This window comes from Ictidomys tridecemlineatus, chromosome 5, assembly GCF_052094955.1.
Source record: "Ictidomys tridecemlineatus isolate mIctTri1 chromosome 5, mIctTri1.hap1, whole genome shotgun sequence".
NCBI classification, from domain to species: Eukaryota; Metazoa; Chordata; class Mammalia; order Rodentia; family Sciuridae; genus Ictidomys; species Ictidomys tridecemlineatus.
This window is the reverse complement of record NC_135481.1, coordinates 15987186-16002348: the sequence shown is the minus strand read 5'-3', so window position 1 is coordinate 16002348 and position 15163 is coordinate 15987186. Positions and strand designations below refer to the sequence as shown.

The 15163-nt window shown below is 38.7% G+C and overlaps 1 protein-coding gene across 12 annotated transcripts in view; it reads left to right on the top strand.

Annotated features, from left to right (window-relative positions):
• The window catches only part of Map2k5 (mitogen-activated protein kinase kinase 5), a 236736-nt gene that overhangs the window by 33340 nt on the left and 188233 nt on the right, over positions 1 to 15163 (top strand). For all 12 annotated transcript variants that reach the window (XR_013438726.1, XM_078049410.1, XM_040276276.2 and 9 more), the window contains 3 exons: positions 2871 to 2911; positions 3829 to 3896; positions 11887 to 11935. Coding sequence is in view for 11 of the 12 variants with exons in the window: in XM_078049410.1 (XP_077905536.1) it covers positions 2871 to 2911; positions 3829 to 3896; positions 11887 to 11935 (158 nt within the window). In the remaining variant the exon portion in view is untranslated. The remainder of the gene's footprint in view (positions 1 to 2870; positions 2912 to 3828; positions 3897 to 11886; positions 11936 to 15163) is intronic.

Sequence of the window (15163 nt, the reverse complement as noted above, 5' to 3'; positions counted from 1 at the left end):
TGAAATAATTAAAAGTTAAACTTACCTTCGTTAACTAATACTGTACAAATAATCATGGTATGAGTTTTCCAATTAAACATTCTAGACTTTCATTACCTGTAACTCTCTGAAGTTTGAATGGCTCAATTAACCAGTAGGCTCCTATTTGCAGTGATAAAGTCTCTGAAGGCAGCTAGCATGGCCAGTCCCTGAGAAGATCTGGGTTCAGTGGTAACACTGTGCTGCCAGTGTTTGTGTGGGCAGCAGGGTCAGGAGTGCTTGTTTTGTTATTAGTAGTCACTTACTAAAGTGCTAAGGAAGTAAATAAAATTGGGCCATTTAAGATCAATGATGTCCGAAACAATGATTATGATTAATTCAATTCTGTTGTACTTGAAGACTAATTACCAAAACAAGGAAAAGAGAGAGAAATGTTGCCATTTCTGTGTATTAGGCTACTAACAAGATGGGGATTATTTCTTAATATTCTTAGTGGAGAATTTGGATGCCTTTCAAAATTGTTTCTCAACAAGGACTGGGTTTTGTTTTTTCAACAAACTGGGAATTTCCATTAATTGCTTCAGAGCTCTGTTATAGCAAACTAAGTACAGTAACCTGGAGAATTATAGTTCCAATGCTGTAGGCTCTGTTTTTTTTTCGATACTAGAGACTGAACCCAGGAGTACTTAACCACTGAGCCACATCCCCAGCCCCATTTATTTATTTATTTATTTAGGGGTATAGGGTTGAACTCAGGGACTGAGCCAAATCCCCAGCCTCTTTTGTATTTTATTTAGAGACAGGGTCTCCCTGAGTTGCTGAGGCTGGCTTTGAACTTGCGATCCTCCTGCCTCAGCCTCCCAAGCCACTGGGATTACAGACGTGCACCACTGTGCCCAGCTTTATTTTTTATTTTGAGACAGGGTTTTGCTAAGTTGCTTAGGGCTTTGTTAGATTGTTGAGGTTGGCTTTGACCTTGTGATCTTCCTGCCTCAGCCTCCAAGGTGCTGGGATTATCAGCATATGCCACCACACTCAGCTGTTTTTCTTTTCATTGTAATATTTATTTTTCTTCATCTGAAATCTTCTCAAGCTCAATTTGTTTTCTTTCATCTTATGAGAAGTCTTGTCAGTTTCACTATTCATACCATTGTGCCCCTCCTGTAGTAGTAACAACCATTTTTAGATATCTATTCTCTTAGGTAAGGTGGCTCACACATGTAATCCCAGTGACTCAGGAGGCTAAGGCAAAGGGATTGCAAGTTCAAGATCAGACTTAAACTTATTGAGAACCTCAGCAACTTAGCAAGACCCTTTCTCAAAGTACAAAATAGAGGGCTGAAGATATAGCTCAGTGTTAGAGTGCCCTTGGGTTCAATCCCCAAAACCAGGAGAAAAATAAAAAAAAAAATGAATCTTTAGACTGAACAAATTGGAAGGACAGGAGAAAATGATTCTATTCTAGAAATATGCTCTCTTCGTTCCAGTTACCTTGAATTGTAATTTTCAGCTCATGACCAACTCTTTCCCACAGTTAAAAGATGTGTTAGATATATTAATAAGTATGAATATTCACTAGCATTACAGTACCTTCTGCCTCCCTGGATTTTTTGAATGCTGCTTAGATTTTCGATCATAAAGATTGGAGAAAGCAATTGAGAAGAAGCAAAGCAAACGTTAAGGTTAGAGTTAAGAGTTGAAGCCTGGCTCTCATCCTTCATCAGCCACTTTCTTGTACTAAATGAAGTTTATGAAATGTTCTGGTTACTTCAGCAGAAATGTTTTGAAGTATTATCTTAGGAAGTATTGATGGTCCTTCAAAGACTAGGCATCAAATGTATATGACTATTGTTTTGTTCAAAAAGTTAATTTCAATTTTAAGGAAAGAAGATTTGGAGTCTTAATTTGAATGTATTTTAGAAAGATAAGAAAAACTCTTTATTATGGTTTAGCTTGTTTTCTAGGAAAATAAGATAGTAAATTTGAAGTTACTTGAAATACACAAAATGAAGGCAACTCAAGCTTTGTAATTATTACCCACATCTTCTTATTATTAAGAAGCTCTATTTGTTGTCAGAAACAGAGGAAAAATACATATACATTGAAAGGAGCAAAAAAAAAAAAAATCAAATTCATCCTTCCCCAAACAATCAATCAAAATTGACAGCCCTTTTATAGGGCTCCTTAGTTTTCAAATGGAAGCAGTTCCTAGCATGGACAGGAAGCTTTTGTGTTTTTAACATTTGATAAAGAAGCATTGGAAAAGTGATAACTTCTATCTCAAGATGGTGTCAGAAAATTAAAATTATTTTGAGTTTTTAAATTTTTAGTCCTAAATATTAGCATGTTTCAAGACTTGCAAGAAATGTAATAAAATTAATTACATATCTATATTTTCCAAATGTTTATGGCTGTATAAAGTAGTGTTCAAACTTAAATATTCCATCTTAGAGTCTCTAGCTATCTTTTGGCATTAAAAGATTCTCTCCTACTCCCCTTCCAAAAACAAAACAAAAATTTAAAAAACTTAGCTATTTTCAAAGTAGTCTAAGTGATAGCAGATTTACTCTACAATAGAGCGAAAGATTACAGAAATTTGAATTATGAAAGGAATATAATCATTTTAGCTCAGTTAACTTGATTTTTATGTTTTAAGCAGAAATTGGAATTTATATGAGGTGGTGTCAGAAAGCTCTTTGCATTTATAAATGCTCACTCCTGCAAGTTAAAACCCTGGTTCATAATTCCCACTTTGGGTCTTGGAAGCCACTTTTCAATCATTTCTCTCTGCTAATTTTGGTGTCACCCTCATTTCTTTTTAAACGATTCATTTTGAGCAAATTTGTAAATGGCCCTGATGTGTTCTACAATTTAGTCAATTACTGTTTCAGCCTGCAAGCCTCCTGGGGAACGGAACATACATGGCCTGAAGGTACGAATTTCAATAATTGTTTCAGTAAAGTTAGATGGATTTGTAATGCTGTGTTCCACTTATTGAAATGTCAAATAAAACTGCACTTTCTCAAGCTCTGACAAGCGATTCTTTTTTTTTTTTTTTAAATGGGAGTTGGAGGGGGATTCATCTGTAGTATTTGCTCAGCGTGTATATATATTTGGATATTGGGGTTTTGGTGCTGTGTTTTTAATTATTTGGAATTGTTTTCTTGGCCAGTTTCTTGAAGATGATCCTGGACACTGGTCTCTACAAAGGTTTACTGGAGTGAGAATACAAGCTTCATTTCAGAGATTGATTAAGCATTCAAGCATATTGCACACAGAACACCCCCTTCTCTTGACATATTTATGCTAGAAACACATATCTAGTTAATGTCTTTTCATTGTTCTGTGTATTTTGAATTTTGGAATTCTGCTGAAGGCTTCTCATCTAAAAGCTGGCTATTTTATTAGGCTCAGGTGTTTCATAATTAATTGCTTGGGCCTCATTTTTTTTTTTTTTGGTGAATAAGAAACAGTTTCCAGTGTACGCTTATAGAGCTGGGAGGTGATACCAGCTGGTTCACTACTAACCCCTGGATGTGTCTTCATTGTACTTCTTTGAGCATATATTTTTAAATGTGTTCTAGATGGTGAACTGATTTTTCCCTCTTTTTGTCTCTCCTTTTGCAGCCCTGTGTAAGTATTTGAATAATGGTAGGAATAGAGGATTATGTAATACACGGACTGTACAGTTCTGTAACCTATATGTGGAATAGATTCCAACTGTGGGTCTGTCTAGCAACAAGCTAATTAACCTTCATAGTGAAATGAGAAATTTGTGGCAAATTATAGGTTAATTAGAACTGTGTCCCCAGAACACAAAACTGATCAAGATTCTTTCTTTACTTATAGGTTAACACCCGGGCCGGACCCTCTCAACACACCAGCCCTGCAATCTCAGATTCACTTCCAAGCAATAGGTGAGAGTGGGCAATTGAAGCATGTCCACCTGTGATTATCTATGAAGTTGGGGGTAGTCTGGGGAAGGGGCTTGTGGGATGGTACCTCTTTCCTGTAAAACAAAAATGTATCTGTGGCCAGAAAGAAATTTGTCTGGCCAGATAATCCTAGCTCCATATTGGCTAAAGAGAAAGGACTTCAAATAGAAAGATGATGAAATTAGACATGTTAGATGATTAATTTTGGTTTGTGGGGTGATTTTCTGTCAGTCTCCAAATAATACAAAAAATTCAGTGCCTGTTTCACGTCTTGAAGGTCCAATTTGTAGATGGCATAATGCTTATTAATTTTTTCTTGCCTGCCCATCTTCTGGCAGTATGGTTATCAATGGCATCTTCATCAGAAAGAAGCAGGGAGAGGTGGTGAGATTTGATGTGACCAGTTGTGTCGCTAACTGGTCATGTCTTTGGTCCTACGTGAGATCACAACTGTATAGCAGGAAGATCATTTTTGGGAATTCATACTAACATTGCCCCATACTGGTCAGATGTAAGACACAAGCCTTTTCAAAGTGTCCTTCTCACAAGCCTGAGAAATCACTGCCAGGCTGTCATGGGCCTCAGAAGGAGTGACATGCTTAATTTCGGTTATGCATTTAGTTGTTCAGCCAGTAGACATCACATTGCTGTATTGGAGGGTGATACCCTGAAGGTGATTACTGCACATGTGTGGCTTCACCTTGGTGACTGGAAAGCCAACGTTGAGCTGGAAACCCTGGTTCTGGGGCCTCAGCCAGTGCGCACAGCCCTTTCTGGCTGAGGTGTGTTCAGGCTTCTGCTTTCCCTTCTCTGCTTCTTGCTACCCCTTCACCCAGTCTGGATTCTCTGGCCCAGGGGGTGTACTGCTGTGATTTAAGTTCCTCCTTTGACTCCTGCTTTACTTACCTGTCCTTTCCTCCAAAGTCACTTCATTATGGTGTCAGTGTATCTACCACCAGCTTCCCTGCTGTAACATGTAGCTTAAACAGTTTATTCTGTCTTACAGTACAGTTAGCCTGGGATTCCCCAGAGGACCATCTGCCTTGTGGTGACACTGGCAGGTGTTTTAGTTCTCCCCAGAGGGATAGGCCCTGCCAATGGTGCTTTGCAGCTTCTTTCTGCACGCTGGCCCTGTGAGCCATGGCCCTGCAGAGTTGAGGCATGGAGGCAGAGGGCCACCGGGTTCATGCAGCTCTGAGAAGACAAGGCATTTTATTGTTACCACTGCTTTCAGGAAAGGTGCTATCCACAGACTGACTCTGAGCCCTGAGGTAGAACAGAGTGTTCATAGTGTTTTAAGTCAGGTTTCATCAAGCAAAATGGAGTTGAAAAGATGGCAAGACAGAGAAGCAGGATAACTTTTCTGTTTTCTCACATTTATTTTAACAAGTGTGAGAATTAGCTTGATTGTTCAAAAATTAGGAAAGGAGGGGTAAGACAAGATAATATAAATGGAAGAAATGATTTATAGTAGAAGGGGTAGAGAGAGAAAAGGGGAGGGGAGAGGAGGGGAGGGGAGGGGAGGGGGGATAGTAGAGAATAGGATAGACAGCAGAATACATCAGACACTAGAAAGGCAATATGTCAATCAATGGAAGGGTAACTGATGTGATACAGCAATCTGTATACGGGGTAAAGTTGGGAGTTCATAACCCGCTTGAATCAAACTGTGAAATATGATGTATTAAGAACTATGTAATGTTTTGAACGACCAACAATAAAAAAAAAAAAGTTGAAACTTCTATTGATGTTACATAGAGAAAATATCTCTAGCAGTCTTTTATATTGTGACACTTTAGGGGCCATGGTTTTTATTTAAGGATTTGTTTAGATGGATGGAGTGATTGAAAATTAATATGCTCACATATCAAGGAATATGAATAGTTTTTTACCGAAATTATGAAAATTTTTGTTCCTAAACTTTGTTGAGTAAAATAAGAATGTGAGGGTAAGTTCAAAATGCTGAAGGCACTTGGTTTGAGGGGCAGAATAAACTGTTGAACCTCTGTTTAAAAAAAAAAAATTATCATGTGTATTCACAGAATATTGGGTTGGACAGAAGTTCGGAGGCCACCTGATAGCCTAGTGTTCCTCAGCCTTTTTGTCTGTGGCATTTTAACTTAGGAGAGAGATGATAGCCTCACAAATAGTAATAATAATTTGCTTCAGTAGTGATTCTTGTTAGGGAAAGAATGCTATTTGAAAACGTCCTACAGGTGACTTTAATATGCCAACCTAGGTTGGCCACATTCTATGCTTCAGGTTGATAACTAGTCAATGGGTATGTATTGAATTCTTTATTCAGTAGGTGCTGTCCTATGAATTAGGAACACAGTGTTGTCCTTATCCACTGAGTCCACCATCTCATGGGTATATAGATAAAACAAAAGTATACATACATTTACGCTTGTAGTTAGTGTTGTGCAGGGAACAAGCAGATGGAAAGAGTGAGAAGACTAGATGGAGATGTGTTGAGATATAGACTGGGTACCCAGGGAAGGCTTTCTGGGGAGAGTGATGTTTCCATCTAGACTGAAGGGTGAGAAGGACCTAGGTATGTCAACATGCAGAGAAGGGCTTTTCAGATAGAGTGAAGAGCATAAGCAAGGCCCCAAAGTGGGGAGGAAGCCCAGCACATACGTGAGTAGACCAGTTCAGCTGGAGCACAGGGAGGGGCACTGGTTGGGCCAGGGCGAGCAGAGGGGGAGAGCAGCAGGAGTGATAGGAGATAAGGCTGTGGACAGGTGACAGGCATGCAAGGCCTGGAAGGCCAATGGTGTTCAGCCTTTGCTCTCATGCTCTGTGAGCCTGTGGAGGGTTTTTGGCAGCAGTGTGACATGGCTGGCCCTGTCAGATCCTCAGCCTGTGGTGCAGAGGAATAGCAGAAGCACCACCTACTCCTGCCGTGCTTTGATGCATGCCCCTCTCCTAACCAGGTAGCCATCCAACCTGTTCTGAACATCCCTGTGACAGGAATCCACTTCATAGGCCCAAGAAGCCCCTTCTGCTTTCATTTAGCTACTTCTTAGAAGGTTTGTTTTTGTGAGCTGGAACATGTTTCCCATCAGCACAAACTTGTAAAAATCGCGTTGAAACTTCAAAACGTAGCCGTTCCCTCTTGGAGGTGATAGTTTTTCCAGTTGTCTTTCCTACAAATACACTTCTTGTCCTAGACTTCCAGTCTCAGTAAATTCTCTCGCCCCATTGCTAACTCTGGATAACCTGCCAGTCATCCTTCACTGCTCCCTGGCCTCCCTTCTGAGCGGCTCTGCATTTGTCTACTAGCCTGTGTCCCCGCTGTGGCTCAGGTGCTTCAGGCTAGAGCACCACACAGCCTCCCGAGGCTCCTTACTTCCAGCTTTGCCCTATCTCAGGTTGTCCTCCACCCCATCTCAGGCTGTCCTCCACCCCATCTCAGGCTGTCCTCCACCCCATAGCTGGAGTGGTTTTGCTAATTATATTAGTTAGCTTTTCATCACTATAATGAAATAGCTGAGGCAGTCTAATTTTATAAAGTTAAGAGGCTTATTTAGTTCAATTTTGAAGGCTGCAAGTCCCAATGGCATGACACAGCTCTCGTAAGAATTTCTTCTTGGCTGTGTCACCTCCTGGTTGATTGCAGGAGCTATAGGTATGTGGGAGTGAGTAATCATATCTTTTATTTTTTAATTTTCTTTTTTTAGTTGTAGATGGACACAATACCTTTCTTTATGTATTTTTATGTGGTACTAAGACTCAAACCCAGTGCCTCACACATTCTAGGCAAGTGCTCTGCCACTGAGCTACAGCCCCAGCCTGAATAATCACATCTTGATACAGGAAGCCAGAGAAAGACCCTGGTCCCACAGTCCCTTTTGAGGATACACATCAGTTGACTTGAGAACTCTCACTAGGTCCCACCTTTTAATGGTCCACCTCCTCAACACTGTCTCACTAAGGACCAAGCCTCTAATTCATGGACTTTTGTGGGATGAACCAAGTCCAAACCATAGCACTGAGGGCCAGCTGTGAACCATCATTGCCTACTTTTAAGTCCTTTACTGTTCTTCATGCTTTCAGAATGAAGCATGACTGCCACTGGTACTGAGCCAGTGGCCCGATAGGTCCAGATGCTCTGTTCATTCCAGCTTTGCTGATGAACACGAGGTACCCGAATGGATCAGTTTCCTCTTACAGTGGACCTGCACATCTGTTTTTGCCTCTCTTGTCCCCCCACCCTTTTTTTGTTTCTGTAACCACTGTCCCCTTCAATCTGGCTGACCTTAGTCATCTTTGTGGACCAAATTTTCTTCTTTTGAAAGCTATTTGTGATTACCATCTACCTCCCAGTCTACACAAAATACCCCTTCTATAGATTCCTATAATCCCCCATGCTTCCCTTTACTGCATCAGTGAGCCCATGGCAGTATAATCACCTCTGTCCCCCCAACAGCTTCTGTACCAAGGACTGTGACTATAGCATATCCATTATTGAAGTCCCAATTCTTGGCATGATGTGTAGCATATAGGAGATGATTAATCATGGTGGAGTGAGTGGATGAATGACTATATGTGCTTACATTGCCTTTAAATGTCACCTCTGGATTTAATTCTCCCAACTCATTTGCTTTTCTGATTCTTTACCTTTTTATTCTTTGGATATCTCAGTGTCTCTCTTCAGTGTCATGCCCAGGTTACAATGTATGACATTTAAATTTTAAAATTATTTTTAAAAAAGTGATTTTTTTAAAAAGCTCAACTCACTCTAGCCATACAGATGAATGAAATCATAAATAAAGTGATACACAAAGTAATTTCCAGGATACAAAATGTTTTTTATTTGGGGGGGGGCGATGGCAGTTGGAGTTGAACCCATGGCCTCATAATGCTAAACATGCAGCCTCAGCCCCACAGTGATTTTTTTTTTTACCAGACTAAGTTGGTACCCAGATATTGGCATATTGAATGAAATCAGGGTTTTTTTGGGTTTTTTTTTTGAGAGAGAGAGAGAGAGAGAGAGAGAGAATTTTTTTAGTATTTATTTTTTTTTTAGTATTCGGCAGACACAACATCTTTGTTTGTGTGTGGTGCTGAGGATCGAACCCGGGCCGCACTCATGCCAGGCGAACGCGCTACGGCTTGAGCCACATCTCCAGTCTGAAACCAGGGTTTTCTTATGTTGCTCTCAAAGCATGAATTGTTCTTTTCATTGTTGTTTATTAAACTGTTTATTATACTAAGCCTTCTAATTCATGTGGTGTTGCTGGGTCATATTTACTGAATTCAGGTCCCAACTGCCAAGACAAGGCTTTTCCTAAACAACAGCTTTTTTCTTTTGTAAAGTTAGGATGATTAAACTTTCCATCTATCTACCTCTGGTGTTAGCAAGATTGATGAAGCTGTATTAAGGCATCACATTTTGTTTCTTGGATGAAAGGCATTTTGTAAATGCAATGAATCAAAATGTTATTATTTCAAGTTTATGACATAATTGAATATCTGTGGAGAAACATTACCTAGGCTTTGTTTGGTTATTTGTGTCTTTACAATAATTGAAACTATCAAATTGGGAGTCATTTATGAGAATACTTGTATTTAAATATTTCCCAGAATAAAAGGGTTTTTTTTTTGTATGTGTGGGCGAGGGGGGGGGTTGACTTTGAGCTAGGCCTCTACCTTAGTTGCATCTTTAAATTAGGAATAATATCTATATCCTCAAAAGTGTAGTTATTGTGAGGATTAAATTAGGATAATAAGTAATAGCATTCAACACAGTTCTGGGCTTTGGACATCATTTGGTAAATGGGACCTGCTGTTGTCATTTTGTTAATTGGACTGATTATATTCAGTTGTTTGCTTTTTGGTATGTTTTGGCTTTAGTCTCTTAAGTGCCACTTTAATACATGGATTCTTAGACTTGGGGGAACATTATTAACATCTAGAATGAGAACATGTCTTCTGAAACCTATGAAAGTGAGGACTGAGGCTCCATGGTCTGTGTTGGGTCACAGAAGTTTAAGAAGTCTTTAGAGAGAAAAATAGTTATAATTTGGCAATTGAAAAACTTGAAGTCTGAAATTTTCTCAAATGTAATGTATTGAAGATACTAAATGATGCATGTGTATTTTGTATTAGGTCCTGAGTCCTTTTGCTTTCTGATGTTTTTAAGATCTTTATGTTTTACTGTGTTTCTACAACTACTGCCAAATATAGTAACAACCAGAGCAACAACCACCATTTACTGAACATCTTGCTTGTGCCAGCTCACTTTGAGGATGAGGAGGGAATGGAATAGATAGAATGAGACATGGTCTGTGTTCTCAGGGAGCTCCCCATCTTGGGGTAGGAAGAAAGATGACTACACCAATGACTCACACAGGGAAAGAGTTAATCTGGTAGATAGGTAGAGGGTTAGAGTGCATAATTAAGAATAGAATTAGAAAGAATTTAATGTCAAATAGAACATTAAGGGCTGGGGTTGTAGCTTAGTGGTAGAGTGCTCACCTCACATGTGGAAGGCACTGGGTTAGATCCTCAGCACCACATAAAAATAAAATAAAGGTATTGTGTTCATCTACAACTAAAAAAAGTTTTTAAAAGGTAGAACATTGAGGGGCTGGGGTTGTAGCTCAGCGGTAGAGTGCTCGCCTAGCATGTGCGGGGCCCTGAGTTCGATCCTCAGCACTACGTAAACATAAATGAAAAAATAGAGGTATTGTGTCCAAATTACAACTAAAAAATAAATATTAAAAAAATAGAACATTGATGCCATTTTGAACACCATTCTATTGGTTGGGTGGACATGTACAGGTGTAACTCATGATAGAGTTGGAAGAACCTTCCTTTGGCCACCCCTCTTTCTTAAGATGGTCTTTTGCTAACCTCATCCACCATACATTTTTAATAGTGTATTAGGTTTCTGTTGCTGTGGCAAATACCTGAGACCATCAGGACAAGTTTATTTTGGAGGTTTCAGTCCTTGGTTGATTGTTCCCATTGCTTTTGTACCTGTGGTGAGGCAGCACATCATGGTGGAGCGTGTAGGAGTGGAGCTGCTTACCTCATTGTAGTTTAAAAGCAAACAGAGAAAGAGTGTGTGTGTGAAAAAGAGGCAGACACCAGCATCCCACAATTCCCTCCAGCATGCCCCCAGTGACCTAAAACTTCTCTCTAGGCCTTACCTCTTCTCACTAAGCCTTTAGGGTACATCAAGATCCAAGGTATAGCACATAACCATATATGTTCAGAGAACATCTTAACATTCCCTAAATAACACTGGAGCTGAGTCTCATGTCTGTAGGAAAGCAGGGGAGGCAGCTACAATTTATTGGTTTTATTCATAAAAATATATTGACTATGTATAAGACACAGTGCTATTTTGTGATATTTAATTTTCCTGTTTACTCAATAAAGTTGATATTTTTTCCATTTTATAGAAAGAGAAAATTAAAGTTCAGAGAGGATGAGTAGCTTATCCCAGATCATGCAACTGTTGAAAACCAGGATTTATTTCTACTGTACACTGACTTCCCAGGAGTTGAGTTGTAATTCTTAACTGTACTAAAAGACCAGGACTTCTTTTCTATTTTATTTTTTAAAGTTCTGTAACCTGTGTTTACTGTGAACATTCTTAGAGTGCATTGTTAGATACTTTGTGCTTACCAGACGACAGTGTCCACATAAAATTGCTACTGAAAGGCTACCCAAAGGCAGCAGAACTAATATCCAAAATATCACTGCAGTTGTCCATTAAATATTGTAGCTTCCTCTTGACTGTAGGCTTCTTTGTTGCTTAGATTATTAATGAGATTTCATTCACCTCGTTGATACCTTTGATATTCAGCCAGTCACTCTGGAAAAAAAAAAAATCTTACACAGAGAGAAGTATAGTCTGTGTCTATACCTAAAAGCAAATGTGTATTTTCGTCTGGAATTTTCAGTAGTGTTCAGAGGTGTTGGTGATCTCACCACTAATTATGTCTTTCCTTTTCAGCTTGAAGAAGTCTTCTGCTGAACTGAAAAAAATATTAGCCACTGGGCAGGTAGGTATTATGTAAATATGAAGCTTTTCAAGTAATAGTAACTTATTACTGTACAGTTTTTATCCGTAAACTTATTAAACAGTAAAGAACCTGTGACTTCTTCTTGTCATAAATGAATGACATGGTTTAATTTGATTGGCAGAACAATTTGCAGCACGTTTTCAAACTGTGCTAATGGGTTTCACTCCCAGCAGATTGAAGTACCATGCACACACCCTGCTGCCATCTCAGTTTTTAAAAAGTTAATCAGTTCTGAACAAGTGTGTCAACCCATGGGTTGTTGAAATGGTCCTGCATTCTGAGGCAGCTGTTTCTTTCATTATCTTGGGGGAGAAAATGAAAAACTGGTACTTTTTTTTTTTTTTTTTTTACCTTAGCTCCTTTTGTCTTGAAACTAACACTGATTTTAGGAGAGCAGCAGGACATCAGACCTTTGGCACAGAAAATCCCTGAGCTTCTGGAAACCTTGGTTTGCCTAGATGATGGCCATGTGAAACTGAGTGACCTAACCCAGCCAGTGAGGACAAACAGGCCTGCAGGCCAGTTATTTCTCACTAATTTTAATTCAAGTAAATGGACACATTTGATATAGTATAGTGCTTTTAAACATACACTGGTAAATTACGCTACCTACAGGGTCCTCGATTCTTCAATAGCAACATAAATGCGTTTTAATGTTTGTTATAGTGGAAGCCCTCTGATAGCCTTGCAGGCAGGTGCCTGTCCATTGCGATCAAGCCTGCCTATTAGGCTCTATTGACTGAGACATCTGTGTCACTGCAAATAAAAGACTCTTATTGATTTTCTTAACTGCTGTTCACTTCCCGTCCATGTTTCGAAGGCTGAAATCTTAATTATCTCAGATGCTTATTCAGTGCCTTCACACGCTGACCTCTCCAAGCCTCATTGGCATTTCATGAATCAAGTACTTGTAGTGGAGCATGTCAGGAAGACAAAGCTGGGTCCTCATGCTTGTCCTTTAATATCACCTGTAACATTGTGGCCTGATAGATGCACGTGCTTTAAAACGGTGGCTGTATGGTAGTGCTTCTGAAAGCCTTTCCTACTTAGCATATCATCCCTTGAATACAGTTAGAGAAAATTAAGTTGATTGGCTTCTGACAGCTGGTTGTCATCCAGTGTGTGTGAACTCCTGTCCTTAAACATCTTGCAAGCAGCTGAGGAGAATCTAGCATTATATATATGTATAATCTTGGTGGTCTCAAAGTTTTAGATAGGTTTTTATTTATTTATTTATTTTTCCTGCTGGGGATTGAGCCCAGAGCAGGAAAAATAAATAAATAAATAAAGCTTTATCTCCAGCCCTCAAATTTTAGATAGTATTTACCTAATAATTTTGCCTTTAAGAGCAAAAAAATTGTTTAGAATGAGTTCACCCCAGTGCTTGGGATGTGTGCAGAACCTATATGAAATAAAACCTAACTACTGAAATAAAACCTAACTAGAAACATCGAGCCTAGGATATTTATGTATCTTCACCATGCTTGCATTCTAGTTACTAATTGTAATTTATGTAGCAGTCACTTGTGTTCTTCAGCTGGAAAATATATTTCAAAATTGACATAAATTAAGAAGCTTTAACTACATTTGTTCAACCCAGGCAATGGAAAATAACCTGTCATAGATTCCTCTTTCAAAAATGAAAAACAATTGATTTCCACTGCAAAAAGTAAGCATTCTGAAATGTTCCCAATGTTTTGACAACAAATCCTAGTACCATACACATCTTAGTGGTCTCAGCTATGAGATTCTCTGTGGTGGGAGATGGTCATGGCAATGATTTTTGACACTTAAAGATTGTTCATCTCTTTCCCTTGGGGATGTGCTAAACCCCACATTAAATAGTCTGGCATTTTATTTATTTTAAGGATAAGCTTTTCTTAAGTTATTTTCATTCAAAAACTAAAAACACTCCACCTTTGGAAGTTTTCAAAATATCTTCTACTGATTCCTGTTGGTGCTACAGATTAACTAAACCATGGGTGAGATTGCACTTTACCGAGGTAACGTGCAGCATAGGCATCAATAAATTTCTGGGCTGAGCGCTGACACCACTTGATATGGAAGATGTAAGTCACATTTAACGATACTTTAACACTTGAGCGTAGTTTTTTATTTTAGTGGTTTATGCTCTCAAGCATTAATAATGATTTGCCTTTCCACTGGCCTCCACTTAGATTTAATAAGGAATTCATATTAATCATTAAAAGAAAGGGACATGATTCTTCAAGATAATCAAATATTGACAGGTTAGAAATAGCTTTCTGCCTGGGTTCATTGATATAGGTTATGTGATATAAATATTTATTTCTTTTCTGTCACTCAGAGTAAATGCCACCAATTGATTCAGCATTGATATAGTGTCAACAGTTCATAAGAAACATTTGACTGGCTTGTGTTTTCCGATTAGTCTCTGCTCTATAAAGTGGGATTTACTAAATCTCTCCAATTGTCTGCTCATAGAGTGTGACTGCTTTCTGAAACCATTATTGCTTCGATTTGTGAAGCAAAGGTCTAGTGATAGGACGAGTTTCTGTTAGACCTTTACATATAAAATAAGGATTAATTGAGCATTTTTATTTTAATGATTTATAAGCGATAGGTACTGATTCTTCCTAATATAGGCAGACAATAAACAAAGAACGCTTTCTTTGCTAATCCATAATTGAATTCCATTTCATTTTTCCCATTAATTTCATTAATATATTTAATCAAGCACTGATTTAAGAGTTTAACATTTAGTCTTTGGAATGAAGACATTGTTTTCCTGTTCACACTTTGTAATGGAGGATTCTGTTTTTCCAACTCAGAAAATAAATCAAAAGGTAATTTTGGCATGCTTTATTGAGGCTGTAAGTCAGCCTCACTGCTGTGTTCTCTGAGTATTTTCTCACCAGGTTCAGGGTGGCATCATCTGTTTAACATTGGTCCTGGGTTTAAACTGATTAGAAATAGCCCAAAGGGTCAATTTAAAGGATTTTAAAAGTGCACAGCTCCTCAAGGATATGTGTGTAGGACCTTTGCATCTCTAGTGTTGTTTTGCCTCTTTTTGTGTTTTATCTCTGTGGGAGAGGGTGAGAATATTTTTTCCCGTTTCTGATAAATCAAGTATGAATGTTTTATGAAGTAACAGGTCTAGAACTGATTTTGGTCCTGCTGCATCTTTGGCTGCTATTTTGAGAACTTCAAATACCTTTAGAAAAAATT